A 21392-nucleotide genomic window follows, 5' to 3' on the forward strand; every position below is an offset into this window, starting at 1 on the left:
TAAGGTTTTTCAGAATTAAATGAAGCGGTGCCCCTTAAGCCAGCTCTCAAGAGGAGGCTGCTTTTTATTGAAATCTGGTTGGTTGAGGAGTATTTTAAATATGTCTGTAATTGTTTGTTTTTTAGTCTGAAGAAGGGTTTTGGCCCGAAAGCGCTAACTTTGAGTTGTTTTGTGTTGTCAATAAATTCCAGGTTTTATACCAGCAGTTTCCAGCAACGTTTTTTCTGTGTCTGGCATTGTGTTTGGCCTTAAGGGCTGTGACTGATTTGCACACTGACTTTGTGATCTGTGTGTTGCTTGTGTTATGTCATGAGGTGGCACTTGTTTGGGTGTCTGCTTTGGATGCCTCTGCTGTTTTGGTAGATTTTTGATTAGTGCCTCCGAGTATGTCTTTGTGTTTGATTTGTAGTTGTGATAGTTCTATGTGAGACTGGGTTTATGGTGTGTGTGGTTACCTTCTCCTCCTGTCTGGTTTTGCCAGTCCTGAGTTGAGAGAGCTCAGCCTCCAGTTTGGCTATATAGTTGCATCTCTCGCATGTATTTGTGTTTTGTGGGAGGAGGAGAGGGTTGTCTGTGTACATGAGGCAATTGTAACATTGCCTCAATATTCCCAGATTCACCAGCTGAGCAGGAGAGGACGCTAGCAACTGACCCTTTGACATGCTAGAAGAAATGAAAAGTTTGCTGTGTAACTGAGTCAGAAAGGACCTATAGGGAAGTGGGTACTCAAGGGGGTTTTAAGCTAGTGAAGTACTTTGTATAATATAGACGTGCTTTACCTGACTTAAAAATGCTTTAGGAACAAGTGCTGAGCTTTACAGATAGAGAATAGACTGTTTAGATTACAAGTAGAGCAGTTCTAAGGGAAAAATGAAGAGCAGACTTTACGGAGCCAGAAATAGTTTAACCTTGTTAAACCGGCGCTGCCCGATGGTGCTCTAGTGGCAACTCCCCGCTAAATGCAGAAAAGGCAATAAGTCAGTAGTACAGGCTAGCACACTTTAGTGGGCAGCCAAACAATTAAATTAAACAGCAAACAAACACTTTTCGACTTGAATTAGACTAATTTCGACTAAAATGTACTTTTAAGTACAGATAATAAAAAATGCAGTAAATAACTATGAAAACAGTTAAAGCTTGCTCTAGGTAAGCAGTAGAAGGTAAAACAAATATAAAAAACAGCAGGATACTTAATCAGGAAAGCAGTCGCTTTTTATCAGTTCTCTGTAGCCAGGAAGACTCAACAGGACCACGTGGAGCTGTGTCTGAGCAATATGGCTTCAAATAAATGCCAGAGGCAGATTTTAACCAGGGAACTTCAAAAGAGCTAGAAATGGTCCAAAATGACCAATTACTACAGCTTCTTGTGCTGAGGTCACTTCCCTCAAGGACAGGTAGGCTATTCAAGGCTCCCCACTCCCACTGGTGAGCTAAGAAACTTCCTTCTATCCAAGTAAGGCAATGGACAACACAGGAACTACAACACAGCCCAGGATACAGCAAGGCCTGTAAACTGGTCCAACTAGTTTAGGAGAGGCAGGAAAACAAGGAGCGTGCTCTCCATGGGGGTATAGTTCTGTTGAGAGGGTCCTCCTTAGAGTTGCACAAAAAAGTAAATTTACCTACTGGGTATTGACTATTCTAAGCTCAGTGTCATTCCTACAGTATTCTTGTCATTTCAGGGTACCTTGAAAACTGAATCTCTGGAACCAGATTCCCAGCCCCCCCCCTTGCCATCTAAGAAATCCAAAAATTCCCTCGCAGTAGTAATTCAGACGTTCAGCAGCAGACTTGATGACTTTGCTGGTTATCTTTGACTATTTCCTAACAAGACAATCCAAGTTGTGAACAAATCATTGTACACTCTTTAGTCTGCATGATTTTATTTTCCAAACTGTGTGCTTAGTGGACATCACCAAGTTGTTTGGTGAGTAACTTTCCTTTTCTAGATTTATACAATTTCATAACTGTAGCTGTCCATTTCTAGAGAGAGTTTGTTTGCCTGTTACAGCAGTTTTTTCTTTGTTACAGCTATACCCCCTCCGTCTGATCTGGAAATTGTTTCAGAAAGCCCATCAACTGCAACCATCAGATGGCAAGCCCCCAATGCTGATATCACAGGTTATTTAGTGAAAGTCTACCCCACAGATAAAAGAGGACCAGCTATTGAAAAAAAACTGTCCCCAGACACCACTAGTGTTACAGTGCCTGGACTGATGGTAAGTTTTTCTGTATTTAGTCTTCATACTTTGACCATTGAAAAAGCAAACTGTGTGATGGCAGTGGCCACATTTAGGTTTCTGTTGTCCCATCTCTGAAAATGTAGTTATGAGGGATAGATTGCATGTATTTTTGTAGCAACTGTCTTGGAAAAAAAAATTCCCTTTCCATTTCCTCTTCTAATTACATACTGCTTCCCTTTGTGCTCTTAGTTTTTCCATTGTTAATCTCAGGAAATGTCATTACATTTTTAACTATTGTGAGATTTCTGCTGCCTCTTTCAGTTGTATTTGTACTGTATGTCTTGGTATTTCTGATTTTGTACTAGAATTGTCATGTTACACTTATGGGTAGGGTCACAGCAGAAAGCAGTTTAACCAGTTACTAAAATAAGTAAATGTCCAAGTAAATAAGCTGTCCTACAATTTTTATTAATATGCATGTAGTGTTACACCAACATTAAGAACAAGTAATTAAATGGTATGCCATGATAAAACCTATGTAATTAAATGTTACGCTGTGTTATGTGATGCTATGATTCAAGAGTATAGGATATTTTATTAGGCTCCATGGCTGCAGCCGAATCTTCCCATAGCTGTATGTTTAATTAAACATGACTGATCATTCGTGAGTGGTCATGCTTTTTCTGACTGTCGTATTTCCTGCACTACAGTATTGAATGTGAGAGTCTAATGACACATCAGTGATGTACTGATGTCCTCCTATTCTGAGGGAGATTGCCTGCCAGAGTACCCGAATTTGGCCAGTATACAAAAAGTCTTTAGTGCACTGCAGTGGTGGTGCTGCGGTAGCGTTGTCACCTCACAATTAGACGTTGCACATTCGATTCTCAGTTAGAGCATCTTCTTGGTGTTGACATGCATGAATGGGCGTTCCTTCGCTGAAGGTTGTGCGTTAGGCCCGGCATGCCAGCACATAAAAATCTACTGCCAATCATTAGCGGACCGGAGTTCCGCTGTGGCGACCCCTAACCGGGAGAAGCCGAAAGACGAAAGTCTTTAGTGCCTAGGGTGCTTGGTGCATCACACACAGGCTATAAAAGTGACATACACACACACCAGCCTTTGCTACCAGACAGTATGCGTTTCCACTATGTACAATCTGACTGCTAAAGAAACTTTAGCTCAGATAAGTGCTCCATTTGGGGAATCCTTTTCTTACTTTTGCTTGTCTGTCATCCAAGAAGGGCAAATATGAATGTGGACTTAAGATTCCATGTAAGAACAGCCGTCAACAGTACCTTTTCTGTCTTGGGCATTCCTGCGACCATAATGCCTGCCCTATCTGCCAGTCTTTGAGCTGAACCAAGCAATCCACCTTCCCACCTTACCTCTGCAGAAAGAGTTCTGCATGCTTTGGACATAAACAGACAGCTTATGTTTTATCTAGACAAAACCAAGGGCATCAGGAAATCTGACCATTTTGCCTCCTTTCACCTTAGAGCCCTAGGATTTCCAGAATGGATATGCCCAGTAAAAGAAGCAGAAGGCTGAATAGACCATTTCCAACTACATTTCTAAGGCTATCACCTTCTGCTGTGAACACCACGGAAAGAGCCTCTCCTCCTCAGTTAGGGCTCATTTTACCAGAGCCATGGTTTTATCTGGTGCCGCCTTCAAAGGATTGGGCACCATTTCCATTTTGGAGGCAGCTACTTGGTCTTCAGTTCATTTCTTCACTGGGCATTACAAACAGGACAGGATTTCTAAATCCAGGGCAGGGTTCACTAGGGCCATTCTCTATGGCTTCCTGGAAAGCATTTCTGCCCCTACCTCCTCTCTGTCCTTCTCATGAGCTTTTGCATTCTTCCTTGTGGAAATATTTCAACAGCAGAGTAGAGGGACATAGATTAGTTGTCAAGTCTTACATAATGTTGTGTCCATCTCTTCTCTGTTGTATTATATCCCACCCTCCATCCCCACTGCATTTGTTCTTCCTTGGATGTACCTAGCTTACATGCCTGTTTCTCAAGCATTCTCCTTAGGGCACTCCATTATGAGGTTGGTATGTGTGTGCATCACTTTTATAGCCTACATCTGATAGACGACGTGTCATGTACCATGCACCCTAGGCAGTGAAGACATTTGTATACTGGTCAACGTCTGTTTGCTTGGCAGGCAAATCTCCCTCATGTGAAAAATACTGCAACAGAGAAGAGGCTAGCTAATGTTATGGTAAGATTTTACACAACTAATCTTTGCACATGTATGTTGAGTGACAAATGTACATTTTTTTTGCATTAAAAAGAACACAATAGTAATTGCTATTAAGTGGCAACAATTATCAATAAAGCCTCCACAAACAGTGCTTTTATAACAGAAATGGTGAGTGTACACACTGTATGTATCTATGTTCTTTTAGTATGACAACCTGTTTCTAAAGATTAGGCAAACATTTCAGCTGTGCTGATAATGCCATAAGAAAGCTGAAATATGCATGTTCTCAGCTAGTGGGGTTTGGCTTTATTGGCCTGAATTTGTCCATAAATAGACTTTAAGAAAAAAGTCATGGACATTCAGAATTGCCATATAGCTGAAACACCGGATGTCATTAAAGGGTCATTTGCATATTATCCCATGTTGGCTCTAATACAAGAGGTTTAAGGAATCATACAGTGTAAAGTCTAGCCTTGCTAGATTTTTGTTTTGGCTTTTACGGGTTGTTTCTGTGCGACTTTTTTACTCATTATTTTATGTTTGTTAGTATCTTAGTGCAGTACGTGTGTAACTAGGAGAGTAACATAAACTAGTATGGTATGTGGGTGTATTTTCAGAGTGGTAACTGACACAAAATAAGCAAAAATACATAATGTTTTCTAAAGGTGTACATAACTATGTTATAATTCTTCAATGCCAGTGGTATTGGAAAAGATTCTCTTCCTCTGAACAAAATTTTCGAACAACTTAACGTGCCCCAAATAATGCAGGCTCCTACTCAAACTTTAAAAATATTCTTGGCCTAAACATACAAAATAGGTGACTTCACACTAATTTGTGTTTTCTCACACCATGAGATGAAATGAGGACAAGAAATCAGTGTCTGGTGGATAACACTATTATGCGAACCAGCTTTGGACATAATTACTGGTAACTTGGAGCAAGAAGAAGATGGAATTCATTAACTTTTGAAATTAATGTAATACAGTTTAGAAATCTTTAAATTTACAGCAGATGAATGATGCAGGGATATAAAATACTAGACATAAATGGAGTGAGGTTTTTAATGGTCTGTGATGTGTGGCTGATTTTTGAACACTGAATACTCCCTAGTGCTCAGTTCACTCGTTAAATCTGTTTGAGCATTCAGAACATATAAAAACACCCCAAATAGTTGAAGGGAAGGTCTTTCCTTAAGTTACCAAATCTCCAGCCTGCTCTGTGCTATAGACTCGTGCTCCATTAAGCCATGACTGACCCCACACACTGCTTTAGATGTTTTCAACTCACCATGATTCAGGATACATTTTACCCTTTAAAAAAAAGGCTGAGATGTCAGAGTTGTCCATTGCTTACAGTGGATATCAAAAACAAAATTGAAAGAGATTTTATCTGGAAGAACCACCTTAGACCACCTTCACAATTAACATTAGACATAGGTTCATAGGTAGGTAGTAGGCTGTCTGCCTGAGGGCATTTATAAGCCTTGCCAGTGTGCGTCGACTTTCTCCGCCCCATTGATTAATTAACTGATCCTCTGTCAAGCAGAGCCAATGAAGTGATCCCAGGGGTGTATTTTCTTTTACTCATCCACTCTGCAAGGTTTCTCTTGAAGAGTGTTAGTGAGGGGCTCTGCCTGATGTAATTTGGAGTTTTGTTCCAAAGCATGGGGAGTCTCTGTGACAGGAATCTATCCTTCCAGCATGTTGTATTTATTGTTGTGGCGAGGTTTAGCTCACTAGAGTGCGTGGCTCGCAGTGACTTGAATTTCTCTAGGTGGAGCATGTCCATCAATTTTGAGTTGGACATGGCTTTGTAAGTCAGGCAGAGATCACCTCTGAGTAAGCGATATGCCACTGAGTATAGCCAGAGTTTTTTCAAGTCGGGCTGCATAGGACATATGTTTGAGACCAGCAATCTTCTTGATGAGGTACTTTTGTGGTCTTTCCAGCTGTTGGAAGTGTCTTGTGAGGTACATCCCAAATTGGGCATTGTAATGTATGATGGGACTAGTGAGTGACGAGTAGAGGGGGCACTAAAACCTCTCTATTTCTAGATGCGAACCCTTTAGTAATTACATGGGCCACATAGAAGGATTTCCTAACTACTTTGGCAATATGATTGTCAAAGGAGAGATTACCATCTACCTGGGTCCCCAGATCTCTTATTACCTCTTCTGTATTAAGGGGGCTGCCCCTTGACGTTTTAATTCGTGGGGGTTTTGTTTTTCCCAAACGGGATGACTATGCATTTTTTGGCATTTAGCTTGAGGCCATGACTTTGACACCAGGTGTCTGTCTCAGTAAGGCCCTTTTGGAGGATGTCCGTGTCAGTCAGTGAGTCAGTTATGGCTCCCATTTTGCAGTCATCGGTGAACTTGATTAGCCATAGTCCTCCTGTGTTTGCCTGTACTTCTGAGAAGTATATGCCGAACAGTAGGGGTACCAGGACCGAGCCTTGCGGGACACCACTTGTGACTGGTTTAGAGTCGGACCTGTTGCCCGCTATTCTTACCATGTGAGTTCTGTCTGTAAGCCAGTTGGCAACCCATCTTGTGACGTAGGGATTTTATGTTCAGGCTGGTGAGTATTTCTTCAATACCAGAGTGGGGAAAGATGTCAAAATCCTTGGCGAGGTCAAAGTAGGCTGTGTGAACCACCTTTCCCTCGTCTATGGCCTTTGTGACTGTCCTGAAGAAGTCGACCAGGTTTAGTAGGCATGATCTGCCCTTAAAGCAGAACTGGGTCAGGTCAAGTGTATGGAGGTTCCCAGTGTCTTTGTTAATGAGTTCCATGATGATGCACTCCTTAGAATTGCAGACCAGGCTAGTCAGGCTTATGGGGCAATAGTTACCAGTGTCTGTTGTGGCCCCTCCTTTGTGGAGAGGAATAACTGTTGCTGTGTGCCGTTCTATGGGCACGTAGCCTGTGGAGAGGCTGAGGTTGAACAGCGTGTTTAGGTGTGGAGTTAGTTCGATCTGTAGTTCGTGCAAGATGCAGCCTGGGACACAATGTGGTCCCATTGATGCTGTTTTTGGCTTTTGAAAGGGCTGTTTTCACCTGTGCACCTGTGATTGTTGGGACACTACACTTTTCCAGTATTATTGTGGGCCCTTTTGGAGGTGAGAGGGGGGTGAGGTTTGCACTGAATCTATCTGCCAGGATGTTGGCAATATCAGTAGGTTCAGTATATTTTGTGCTATTTTGCACTAGTTCAGTACATATCTGCGAGTTGCCACTTAGATTCTTAACATAGCTAAAGAAGGCTTTGTCATTAATCCTTGGCTATTTTTCTTTTGAAGTTAGCCTTGGACCTCAGTTTCTTACTGATAATGATCAGGGATGTTTTTCCTCCTTGGGATTTGCTTTTTTTTCTTAACTAGTTTCCTCTTATTTATTATTTCAGGGGTCCTCCAAACTGGTTTCCTTCTCTTAGAGGAGTGAGTCTTGGTTTTGCTAGGGGTGGCGTGATCCATGCATCCTTCTAGGTGCTCATAGAGAGTGCATTTGTAAAGTTTTCTGCATCTTGGGCAGCATTATCCTTTAGCATGGGGCCTGAGAAACTTATTACCTCTGTCTTAATTAAGGTGAAGTTTGCTTTAGAAAAGTTTTTTTACTGTGATTTCCTTAGTTGGGGGTAGTGGTAGGGTGTGGACATCCAGAGTGATTAGTTTATGGTCTGATCTAACCAGTGATGGGTTGACCTCCGGTGTGGAACACCTGTCGCACATGTTGGTGATGACCAGGTCCAATATGTTTTCACCTGTGGTAGGGGAGTTTACCAGCTGATACAGGGTGTTTGAGTTGATGAATTCCAGGAAGCGCTGGTTCTGCGAATTTGCGAGTAGTTTTCCCAGTGAATGGTAGGGTTATTGAAATCGCCCAATATGAGGGTGTTTAGTAGGACCTTCATGTTTTCCAGTGTCTCCAGAAAGGTGGAGTGGTGGTCCTGGGTCATGGAGGGTGATCTGTAGCAGGCCACAATTTGCATTGCAGGTTTGCTCGACGTTAGTTGCACATGGATGATCTCAGAGGTGTCCTGCTGCACTATTAACCTGGAGATGTAGGTATCCTTGATGAATATGGATGCACCCCCTCCTTTTGTCTTTCGTCCGTGTTCTGTGGCCAAAACGTGTGGTATGAGTTGTAGCCCAGTAGTGTTGGGGTGCTCTCTGGAGCTTGAACCAGGTTTCAGTTACTGCACAGATGTCGACGTTCTCCATACTGAGGAGTGCTTTGAGCGTGTGCATTTTGAGATTTAAACTCCTGCCGTTGAGTAGCATAACCCTCAGGTGTTTGTGTTTCACTGTTGCAGTCATTACAATTCAGTTATCCTGCTGGCAGGCGACCCGCAGTCGGCCCAAGTTCCAAAGTCTTGGTCTGGCGTCTGTTGCTGTCGCCTCTTCCCTGATGTCAGTGTGCCTGGGGTATAAAAGTTGCAACCAACGCCATTTTCTTCAGTCTTTCTTGCCTCGCGGTGCCCGAAGCAAAAGCAGTTCGCAAGTGCCGGTCGGCCTACTCCTGAGATTTTCAAAACTGAATTTCAGAACCGAAGTCTTCAATAAAGCTAAGTACCCCGTTGGGGAAACTTTTTCTTGCTTCAGACCGATGTCAGTAAAAGTTAATTGTATTTCTTGTGGGAAGCAAATACCTCATAAGGACTTTCACTCTTACTGCATTCCTTGCCTAGGGCCTGACCACGACGTCACTAGTTGTCGGTTTTGTGCTAAATTCAATAAACGCACTATTAAACGTCAGTTTGATTTTGCTTTACATTATTTTGGACGAAGATTTAATTACATAATGCCGTTGGAACAACCGACTGGAATGTATAAAAAAACGCAAGGACAAAGAAAAAGACAGGCATCCGAGGTCCAAAACAGACGAAGCCTCTTCTAGGCCAGTCGCCGGTTCTCAGTGAGGCACTTTTGCAGCCCCTGACACCCGCTACCTCAGAGCCACAGGCCATAGCCAACAGCCATGTGGAGACAGAGGCCTGTGGAAACTCGAGGTATTGGGCCTATGGAAAATATACCCTCAGATGGGTCTGGAGCCTCTGAGCAGGCACCGGCTTCTGAGGGTGTTTTCAGACCTTCACTGCTTCCAATTAAAGCTACTACAGCAGCAAAGGCAAAGTCAAAAACACCATTAAAGACAAGGAAGCAAATGCAGCATTCTCCAGAACAGTCATCCATGCCAAAGAAACAGATGCTTAAAATGGCCGAAGACCTTATAACTTTAATCAGGGGCTCCCATCCCCCTCCTGACAAAAGGCCTAGGCAAGACACTGATTATGATTCCTCTGATCAGGTTTCCATTTCCTCTGATTCTTCTTCTGACCAGGGCTATTCTCTCCCACCCTATGAGGACTCTGATGCAGAAGAGTCCATTCCTTCAGCTTCACCGCCTGAGGATTACTCTTTTGGGGAGACCCTGCACACCATGAGGGAGCATTTCCATTGGGAGAGCCAGGATTACTTGGAATCCAAGAAAAGGCTCAGAGATTTCCTTCTATTGCCTCAGCACAGGCCCCTAGTTATCCCCCCTGTGCTTGATATTGTAGATGTTTTTTTGAATCCAGTATATCTCCAGATTCTTTACCCCCTGCACCAGTAAAGCCAGACGGGTACTACAGGGTCCCTGACTCTCATAATTCCCTTTACAAAAACCCCGCTGCAGACACAGAAATTATTTCTCAGGGTCCTAAAGGGGTTAAAGCTTCCACTGCCAAAGATCGTGTCCCCTCAGATAGGGATTCCAGAGCTCTGGAAAGATGGGGGAAAAAAGTTTACACTTCTGCTACTTTAGCTGTAAGAGCTTTAAACTGCCAGTTTCACATGCTTAAATATCAACATTATCTCATGTCATTGTTAAAGCAGAAAATGGTTACAAATATAGAAGGTCCTGACAGTAAAGAAATGTAGGATTTATTGCATGCAGTTGAACAAGTGGGAAAGCATACTCTGCAATGCGATTTTGATTCATTAGAGTCTTCTTGTAGAGCCGCAGTTACAGGTTCAGTTATTCGAAGACATGCTTGATTGAAAGAACAAAGTTTACCTGAACTGGATGCTCCACTACAGTATGATGCTTTGTTTGGTGTTAAGGCAGAAGAGGTGTTAAAGAAAATGGAGGCTAAAGCAAAGTCAATGCAAGCTGTGAAAGATTTCTTACAGGTTCAACCACCTAGATTTAGCAGAAACTGGCCTTCAAAAAAATTGGCCCTTGCCAGTGTCAGGCCACAAAGAGGCAGATACAGACGCCCAAGAGGCAGATCTCAGCCTCAAGATCCTACAGACCTAAACAATGGGGTGCTACAGTCCCCAAAGGAGGAGAAGACCAATCACAACCTTATAGGAAACCATCACAATGACTTCCCTCTGCAAATGCCAAGCTCTTAGTTGACAGCACCCCTAGGGGGAAAGCTAGCACTTTTTTCAAAAAATTGCCACATGATCACCCAAGACCAATGGGTGTTGAAAATAGTCTCTCAAGGGTACAGGTTTCACTTCCACACGCTTCCAAAACCAAAAGGTATGCCAAACCTGCCACAAAGGTATAATCCGATCTCACCAATAAGCGAAAAAACTCCACCAGTCGTCTCAAAAATCCAAGGTTAAGAAATAGTTTTAATCCACACAGAACGCCACAGGACGACAATTAGATAACATCCAACAGTCACTTGCAATGCACGACATAAAACAGGATACAAAAAACAAAACTGGATGAGGCTAAAAGTATACAAATACAATGTCTTCAAAGGACAATGTATTCGTGCGTCCAGAATGGTATCCAATAAGGACAGCTTACTCAATGAATTGGAATATATCAAAGAATTGTTCGCACAGCGAGGATATCCATCTCTTATGATGGAAGATATTGTATCCTATGTAGTGAAAAATTGGGGGGTCAAATACTCACCAGTACTAGGGTCAGGTGAAATTCACAACTCAGTTAGTGGGGTTAGATCAAGTCACAATGGTAACAATACTGCTTCCAACTACAATCGAGCATGCATTATTACATACAACTTAGGAGTAGACACTACGAAGTACATTATTAGTAGGTTTTGGTACCTAATAAGTAGTGAACCCATGTTGTTTAGGATTTTGGGGTCCAAACCAAGGTTTGTGTATAGGATGGGAAACAATTTAAAAAATATATTAGAAATACTTTCAGTGAACAAATCTGGTAGACTTAGAAGCAGCAAATGTGGTTCATGTAACCAATGTTTTTATATGTCCACACAAGATAAAATCACTATTGACAATGGACATAAGACATTCATTAAACGAAAGGATGGTAATTGTAATACCAAACAGGTTATATATTTGGCCATGTGTCAGTACTGTACTGCCTATTATGTGGGAAGAACTGAACGAAGTTTGAAAAAACGTATTTATGATCACATTTATTGCATCAAAAATAGGGACAAAACAAATGCTTTGTATAGACATATTGAACTTTGTGGAGAGAAACACACTTTTAAATTTCTTATTTTGGAAGTCATCAAAAAAGACCCTAGGGGAGGTGACATAAAAGGTTTGATAGCATTTCGTGAGACATGGTGGCAAATTTACCTTGATGCAACTACACCACCAGGGTTAAATGATTTTATATCAACCAAATCTTTACTATTGTGAATTTTTCTTATTATTGTGAGTTATTTTGAATTAGTTGAATTATTTCAAATAACAGTTCTAAGGGTATAAGTGGAAGTTATGGTTCATAATTCATAACATCAAGTTATATTTACAATGTATATTTTTTGTATATAAGATCATTATTTTTTTAGTATATACATAAAAACACTGTCACATTAGAGTTTTATTACATATAAAGGTAATAGATTATTCAATGATATTTAGATTATATTCATTAACATTTATCACCAACATCATCTTTTATATCTTAGGTATAGTATATATTTAATTAATATAACATATATAGTATTTACTGATACTTTTTATAATTATTCTCATTTTTACATCTATTTTTATATCCATTTTTGTTTTGGTTTATTTGATTAGATATTACTAGAATGTATATATATATATTTTATATTCATGAAGTATTGTGCAATATTTTTCATAATCAAGAATAAGTGCAACATCTTGTAATTCCTGTCTTTTTTGAATGATAGTTGTACTTTTTCTGTTTTATGTTTTTTAGCTTTAGTAATAACGCTATGTACAGGTTTGATGGTTTTCGTCATTACGAAGACTTGTACTTTTATGAACACGTTTTCATGATTTTTACAGGCATCAGTCATCATACATGTGTATTTCCAACATTTAATACTTGTATAGTATATTCTAACAACATATATATTTTGTAAATAATATTTAAATAGTTATTCTTGATTATATGGTAGAATATATAACTTTATGACAACTGAATGGAAATATACGCATATACCATATGCGCATCAGTTACGCTGAATAGATGGAGTGTTTACGTTTACAAACAGGTTAATAATTTTTATTTTGTATGTAAAAAGTAGAACATTAGATATTTATAGAATATTCTTAGGTTAGCTAGATTGTTATGTTTTGGGGAACCGTTAATTGTATTAGCATTATTATATGTATTTGATTTTAACATAATTGTGACACTATTACTTTAACTAATTATTGAATTTTGGTGCCAAGAAGTTTATTTAAACTGTGGAGTACTGGCTTCCAACAGTTCTGATGAAGACCATATACATTGGTTGAAAGCGCTTAACGTTTGATTCAGTTTTTTGGCGTCTTTTTACATCTTGGACATATGTACTTTAAGCCTCATCCAGTTTTGTTTTTTGTATCCTGTTTTATGTCGTGCATTGCAAGTGACTGTTGGATGTTATCTCATTGTCGTCCTGTGGCGTTCTGTGTGGATTAAAACTATTTCTTAACCTTGGATTTTTGAGACGACTGGTGGAGTTTTTTCGCTTATTGGTGAGATCGGATTATACCATTGTACTATTTGGCTTTTTACATTCTGATGTCAAACCTGCCACAAAACCAATGGGCAGAGGCACAAAAACAGATTGCTGCTCTTATGGATATGGAAGCTATTCAAAAAGTTCCACAAGAAGAACAGGGCCAAGGATTTTACTCACGACTTTTCCTAGTACCCAGAAAGGACAAAGCATGGAGTCCAATACTGGACCTGTCAATCCTAAATACCTTCCTGGTTGTTCCAAAATTCAAAATGTTAACACTACAACTCCTGCCCATGCTGGGCAAAGAGGCTTGGCTAGTTACTTTGGATCTCAAGGAGGCATACCTGCATGTCCCAATCAGACAATCGTGCAGAAGATGCCTCAGATTTATAGCAGGCTCAATGCATTATCAATTCTCTGCACTGCCCTTTGGCTTATCTACTGCGCCCAGGGTCTTCACGAAATGCCTGGCACCAGAAATCGCATTTTGCAGACAAAAAGGAATTCAAATATATTCCTACTTGGACGACTGCGTTATACAAGCAGAGAGCAAGGACATTCTTCTAAAGCACCTGGCATTTGTAAAAAGATTGCTAATTTGCCTAGGGTACACAGTAAACGAAAAAAAATCAAAACTAGTGCCCTCTCAAGAGAATATTCCTGGGTGCAAGCTTAAATACAACTGCCCAGATTGCTTCTCATGCCAGACAAAGGCAACTGACACATTACTTTCAAATGATGGCAACAAAGACCCAGCTCCCTGCAAGAAAAATTCTGCAGGCCCTGGGTTTCATGGCTTCTTGCATTCTACTAATTCATTATGCCAAACTGCATATGAGGAAACTACAATGGTATCTAAAAAGTGTTTGGACTCAGCATTGTCACAGCCTAGAGACAATCATAACCTTGATTCCCTGTGTACAACAGGAGTTTCGATGGTGGTCCCAGGCCTGTCACCACAACAGCCTTTCACCTTACTTACAGCCAGGCAGACAATAACAACGGATGCATCTGGTTATGCCTGGGGAGCACATATGGCAGGAAAATGTATTCAGGGCGCGTGGAGCAAGGAACAAATGCATCTTCACATCAATCAAAAAGAGATGCTAGCTGTACAGAATGCCCTGACAGCCTTCAAGGACCTAATACATCCAGGACAATTATTAATAGAGAGAGACAGTACCACAGTTATGTGGTATATAAACAAGCAAGGGGGCACACATTCCTACCCCCTATGCAGACAAGCCATGACTTTTGTGTAACACAGCACTGACCTACCAGGTACATCTGCAAGCACAATTCCTTCCAGGAACAAAGAATACACTGGCAGATGAACTAAGCAGAAATCTCATGGATCCTCACGAATGGAAGCTAAATTCACAAGTGTTCAACATGATAAAAAGGGAGTGGGGATGCCCAGACATAGATCTCTTTGCCTCCCCTCACAATTGTCAATTACAGAAATTTTGCACAAGGACCTATCACTCTCAAGCATGGAAAGTGGATGCACTATCTTTCAGCTGGAAAAACCTGACAGTCTATGCCTTCATTCCGATGCCTCTTCTCACCAAGGTGCTTCTAAGTCAGAAGAGAGAGACCAAAAAGTTATCTTGATTGCACCAGACTGGCCATGCCAGCACTGGTACCCAATCCTAAAGATTTGGTCCCAAGGCCCATATTGGCCTCTACCTCAAATCCCTCAACTTCTAACACAGCAAAACAATCAGATTATGCATAGTCAACACAGAACCTTAAACCTAGCAGCATGGCAGATAAGGTAGCCACTCAGACTGCACCTCTCTCTAAAGCTGTTATGGATGTAATTTTGGAAGCCAGGAGACCTAGCACTAGGAAATCTTATGCAGAAAAATGGAAGAGATTCTTTGCTTGGAACCAGGAACAAGGGCTCTGACCCTCTGGTCCCTAATATGCCTCAGATTTTGCAATACCCGACTGAGATGTTGGACAAAGGCCTAGCTTTTTCATCTATTAAAATCCATGCCTCTGCCATTTCAGCTCATTACAATACAGATCCTCCTATTTTCTCACATCCTCTACTACGACAGTACCTCAGAGGGGCAAAGAATATAAGACTCCCTAGGAGAGTACCAGTACCTACTTGGGACCTCAATTTTGTTTTAGAAAAACTAACACTGCCTCCTTTTGAACCAGCCAGCTCAGTTGATCTAAAATTCTTGTCATGGAAAACTGCTCTGCTCCTAGCAATAACTTCAGCAAGAAGAGTTTGAGTTACAGGCATTGATGGCTAAAGAACCTTTCCTCATTTTTCACTAGGACAGGGTTTCTCTAAGGATGAACCCAACATTCATGCCAAAAGTGGTCTCCAGTGAGGCCTTAAACCAAACTATTCATTTGCCTACTTTCTACCCAAATCCCCAGAATAAAGGGGAAAAACTTCTGCACTCTTTGGATATACACAGACAACTATGATTTTACTTGGACAAAACAAAAGCTTTCAGAAAAACTGAGCAACTGTTTGTAGCATATGCTGCCAGATCACAAGGAAAACCTATCACAAAGCAGACAATCTCCAAATGGATAGGGCACTGCATCCGCTTCTGTTATGCGCAACATGGCAAATCTGTGCCCGAGGCCATTAGGCCTCATTCTACCAGAGCAGCAGCCACTTCAGCAGCTTTCCTCAGAGGGGTACCAACCAAAGACATTTTAGAAGCTGCAACCTGGAGCTCAGTGCACACTTTTACCAAGCACTACCACCTACCTCTTTACTCCAAATCCAGAGTAGGCTTTGCTACTGCAGTTCTGCAGGGCTTGTTAGCCTCGCCAAATCCAATCTAGACCCAGCCTCACCCTACCTCAGCTTTGGGATTCTACCCAAGTGTAATGACTGCAACAGTGAAACACAATGAACATAGTACAGTTGTGTACCTACCATAAATGTAGATGTTAGTGTCTTCACTGTTGCAGTCCTGGGTACCCACCCACCTTCCCCCTCTTTTCTGGGACTATTCTGTACTTCTCAATTCTATACAACCTATGTGGTGTATTTGCTTTTAGAGGAAGGAAATGTTTATAGTAATATATGAATGGTGGTTTGGTATATGTGTATCTTTACAGCCTTCATATCTGGGGGCATCTGACATCTGGGGCAAGAAAAACTGAAGAAAATGGCATCTGTTGCAACTTTTATACCCCAGGTGCACTGACGTCATGGAAGAGGCGACAGCAACTGACACCGGACCAAGACTTTGGAACTCGGGCAGACTGCGGGTCACTTGCCAGCAGGATAACCCAAGTGTAATGACTGCAACAGTGAAGACACTCAAACATCTACATTTATGGTAGGTACACAACTGTACTTTTTTTGTGCTGTTTACGGAGGTGGGTTTGACTTTTGAGCCTTGCCTAAAAAAGGCACTATGGGGGCAGCAAGACCCTTGGCCAGTATTCGAAAGCCTAGGGGTGACAGATGCAAGCTGTCTCTTGCGAATCAATGTGGCTTGTTGAGCATGTCGTCCCAGGCTGACAGACACTGGATCCTTCTTGAATGACACCAGAAGCTTAGCCAATTGTTGAAATTGATAATTTTTTCTTTATACTGAGGTGTCATTCTTGGTGAGGGCAGGATGCTACTCAGGGTCAGGGTCATACCAGCCTGGACTTACCTGATCAGAGAGCTCTTCCATGTCTCTTCATGTAGTCCAGGGAGGTACGTCTCAGGTCATTCACATAAACATGAACAATGACAGAGTCATATTTGTACTTGTTCTGGAGTGACCTGAGTGCTTGTATTATATGGCGGATTCTGGCTTCTGACAGGCAGCTAACAGTAACCTGCTTGTCCAGCCTAGTGAGTGGGACGTCACTGTGCCTGACTATAGTCACCTATTACTAGTGTGTTAGGTATGCTGTTTCACCTTAAGGGCTGTGATTGTGCGGCACACTGATTTTGTGTTCTGTGTTGTCTGGTTTGTGACAGGAAGTGCAAGTTGTTTGGGTGTCTGCTTTTGAGGTCTCTGATGCTTTTGCAGGTTTTTATTTAGAGCCTCCGAGTATGATTTTGTGTATTTGTATATTTTTTGCCAGTGCTGTTTTAGTAGGTTTGTGTGCAGCTGGAGTTGTGGTGCAAGTGTTAACCTTCTCCTCTTAACTGTCTGTTCAGTCTTGGGTGGAGACAGCTTAGCTTCCAGTTTGGCTGTATAATTGGGCTTTTGAAGGACAGAATCATCAGTGTAGGAATGGATAAGATAGACCCCTCTTTTTAATAATGTTTTCTAAGGAATACATGTATATGCAATAAACTGTAATGACCCGAGATGAAACTTTGCAGAATAATTGCTTGTAAGAGAGTGGAAAACTGGAATGAAGCCCCGACGATATTATTAATGCACCCATAATGAAGTAAGCTAAGCCAATTCAGGGCTCCATCCAGATGCAGCATCCCAGAGTTGTGTGCAACTAATCCAGAAGTATATCCAGAAGAAATCCCTGGTGCAGTCTTTAAATCTGCATTCATCTGCAAAGCTGTATACATCTAAATCTTTTGCCTGTATCTCTTTGAAACTATGGAGAAACACTGTCAAAATATCATTTGATTCAAGCCAGTATAGTGGCCAAAATTTAAAAACAAAACCTTGATGTCCCAGGGCGGAAGACAAACCCATATGTAAAGAGTACTGCAACATTGAATAGGTCATCTACTGCTTCCTTCACAAGGCACCAAAAAAAAGTATTCTGCAGAGTTTGCAACATAGAAGGGAAGAAGATCTGTGGTTATGGTAAGATTTTACACAACTGTTTTTCTTTACATGACAGATTTTCTGTGGAGTAATGAAAAACTGATAGTTGTCCTTCCATTTCACTATTGATGTATTCTTTACGTTTGGGATCCCCTGCTAAGGGTGGCCCAATGTCCAGCCAATGTATAAAGTTACGATGTACGTCACACGTATGCTGCTCATGTAGCATAGGGCATTAAGGTGACATCCAGATATACCATCCTCAGAACTTCTTTACCGCCAATCCGAAAGCCATCTCTTGATTGTTGGTCTGAATGCCCATTCTGTTGCTGGTTCACCAAGGCACTGCAGATAAGTGCCCCATTGTTTTATTTTACTTATTTGTCTTTTATATTGTTGCTTGTGGGGTTTACTGTCATCCAAGAAGAGTAAATGCCCATGTGGGAGACAGATTCCCCATAAAGACCACCACGAACAGCGTCTGTTTTGCTTTGGTACCTCACACAACCATATATCCTGTTTTGTCAGGCCTTTGTACCCAAGACCCTTCATAGTAGACTCTCTTCTATGGCACTTTATCTAGAAAACCAGCATCTTGAGCTTCTTATGAAAGACATGAGGGAGAGAACTTCCCACTCTAAGAGACAGCTGTCTGAAGAAAGCCACGAAATGTGTAGGCCAGAATATTCTGCTGTTCAACATCCGCCAGCCGTATCTCGAGATGTAAGGGAATTGCCCAGAGGTTCACCCAGTATTATTGTTGAATTCCTTTGCTGTGACCAGGTTGGAGGTAGATGGGGATCCAACTTTAAGCATGTCTGAGAAGGCATTGCAGACATCTTTTTCGGACATTCAGGAGTAACCATGGCTGATGATCTCCTAGGGGTGTTCCTCAAGTCTTCGTCATAGACGTCCTCCCTAGTAACATTGAGTGCTGTCCTGGGTCAGAGCCTCCTAAATTCTATAAGGCAGACATCCCATTGAAGAAAAAGCAAGAGACTAAACATAATTCTCCTGCTGCTAAGGATCCACAGAGTGAATGGCAGTCCATCACTCAGGGCTTTAGTGCTTTGGCATTGAAACCTCCTCAGGGAGTTTGTTCCAGCCCCCCATTTGTCCTCTATCCCTCTTAAAAGTCCCAGGGAACAGGATTCCTCTGAGAGGAGCTGGATTCAGATGAGGAATCTCTTGCTTACTCCTGTGATTCCCTCCACTTTGGATTATGGATCCGAAGAAGGTCAGTCCTGATACTCCCTTTGAAGAGATTTCTTTTGTGGACAAAATGTCTAGGATGATGGAGTTCTTTGAATTAGATTGTGCTCAGGTTTCTGAGATACAAAAAAGGTACGAGTTGCTGCATGTGGATTCTTCAAGGCCACTTGCTTTTCCTCCTGTCTTTGCTGCCTTATTGGATGCATTTGCTGAGTCTTCTAAGGTTCCAGACTCTTGGACCCTGCCTTAAAGATGTTTGCTAGTCTATAGGGTGCCTGAAGACTCTTAAGTTCTTGTACAAGTAGTCTCTTGCTAACCCCTCAGTGGTGTTTATAACTTCTGACAAAATAATCTCAGTTGCTTCTCTCCTAAGTTACTGCCCTCTGATAGACAGCAGAACTATGGAAAGGCTAGGCAAGAAGGTGTACTTCTGCCACCTTGACTTTTAATTATCAGACCCATATGTCCAGGTACTTGCTGGCTGTCCTATCCCAGGCCTTTCTGGGTATTTCTGATTTTCCAGATTCTGAGAGTAAAACTTCTGTCCTTTCTGTTGGGAACTTCTTCCCAGGTGGCTCATTATTCCATCAAGTGTAGTTATGATGTAGCAGATGCTAGGGCTGCTGCTTTTATGTCACCGATGAGCTGTTTTTTGCTTCAGCCTGATTGATAGTAAGGCTAAGTTGAAGGATGCCCGTCTAGATAATAAAGACTTGTTTGGCAAAGCTGCTGCTGTTTTAAGTCCATACAAGATGAGGGCAAGACTTTACAGGAACTTAAAACATACGTTTGTTTCTCCTGTGCCTAAATTTCAGAGCTTTTGTTCTTATGCAATCTTGCCCTCCTCCTAAGAGTAAAAAGGGTGGTAAGCAGGCTTCTCCTGTGAAGTCTACTCACTCTGTGCCTCAAAAGTCTCCTTTTACTAACAAACCAGGTGCTGCTAACTATCCTAGCCTTCCCAGCCGCTTTCCTCTTTGCCTGTCTCTTTTTCCCTGTTTGGCTACAGATTGGTCAGCATTCATGGGATCTGATCCATTGTCTGCCAGGGATATTTCATGGTTTGGAAACCCCCCCCCCCTTTATGGGTATTCCTCAGCCCCCCTCAGGAACAACTGTCTTTCCAGAGGTGCTTTGGGATTTTGTGAATCAGGGTACTATTTGCAGTGCCTGTGGTTGAAAGGGTGAGGAGGTTTTACTCCAGGTTGTTTCTAGTGCCCAGGAAAGACTGTACTTGGAGACCTATTATAGAACTCTCTCATCTGTAAACACGTTTCTGATGGTGTCTTCCTTTTAAATGTTACTCCTTCAGACTTTACATCCATTTTGCTTCCTCGGGCTTATGTGGTTTCTCTGGATCTCAAGAATCCTTATCTCCATATCCCAATTCATACCCTTTTCAGGAAGTTTTTTCTGTTGCTTCCTGACATTTTCAGATGTTAATGTTTCACTGTTGCAGTCATCACGTTTGGGGTTATCCCTGCTGGGTAACTCTCGGCATCCCCAAATATCAGAGTATAGAGTATCCCTCCTATGTCAGCTGCAGGTTGTCAGGGCTGCAAAGGGAGGCAGTCAACACCATTACATCAGTCTTTCTTGCCATGGAGCCCGAAGCAGAAGCAGTTTGCCAGTGCATCGGTTGGCCATTGCCAGAGTGAGGAAGAAAAACTACTAAAGCCAAGTCCCCCATTGGGGATCTTTCTTGCACTTAACCGATGTCCGAAAAAGTAAATCATATCTGCTGTGGAAAATGAATGCCGCACCGAGACTTCCATAATCTGTGTGAGACTTGTTTAGGCCCAGACCACAATGTCCCTGGATGTCGGTTCTGTTCTTTAACACTAGGACCATCCGTAGAAGACCTGAATTTGTAGCCAGGCATATCAGGGAGATTGAGCATGAAATGGCGTCCTTCAGTCAGTCTGTGGTGGAAATCCCTAAAAAGCGAAGGAAAGGGATAGACCGTAGAAGGTTATGCTCACAGATGACAAACCTGAAATCAGCCAGCCTACCGTCTACTAGCACAGCGGAACTCAGTGAGGTGCCTATGCAGCCCCTGACAACAGCTGTACAGTCACTGCAGGCATTTACCAAGACACTTTTGGAGACTGGTATGCCACCAGATCAGGCTTCTCCTTCC

At 41.9% G+C, this 21392-nt stretch overlaps 1 protein-coding gene across 1 annotated transcript in view; it reads left to right on the forward strand.

The window, feature by feature from the left end:
* Nucleotides 1–21392, forward strand: part of FN1 (fibronectin 1) — a gene marked incomplete in the record, with an annotated part of 4425379 nt that overhangs the window by 3247299 nt on the left and 1156688 nt on the right. Inside the window, 1 exon segment of the mRNA XM_044060668.1 lies at nt 2032–2219. Coding sequence (XP_043916603.1) covers nt 2032–2219 — 188 coding nt within the window.

The sequence above is a fragment of the Protopterus annectens genome, chromosome 2.part0, assembly GCF_019279795.1.
Source record: "Protopterus annectens isolate FY-2018-M chromosome 2.part0, PAN1.0, whole genome shotgun sequence".
NCBI lineage: Eukaryota > Metazoa > Chordata > Ceratodontiformes > Protopteridae > Protopterus > Protopterus annectens.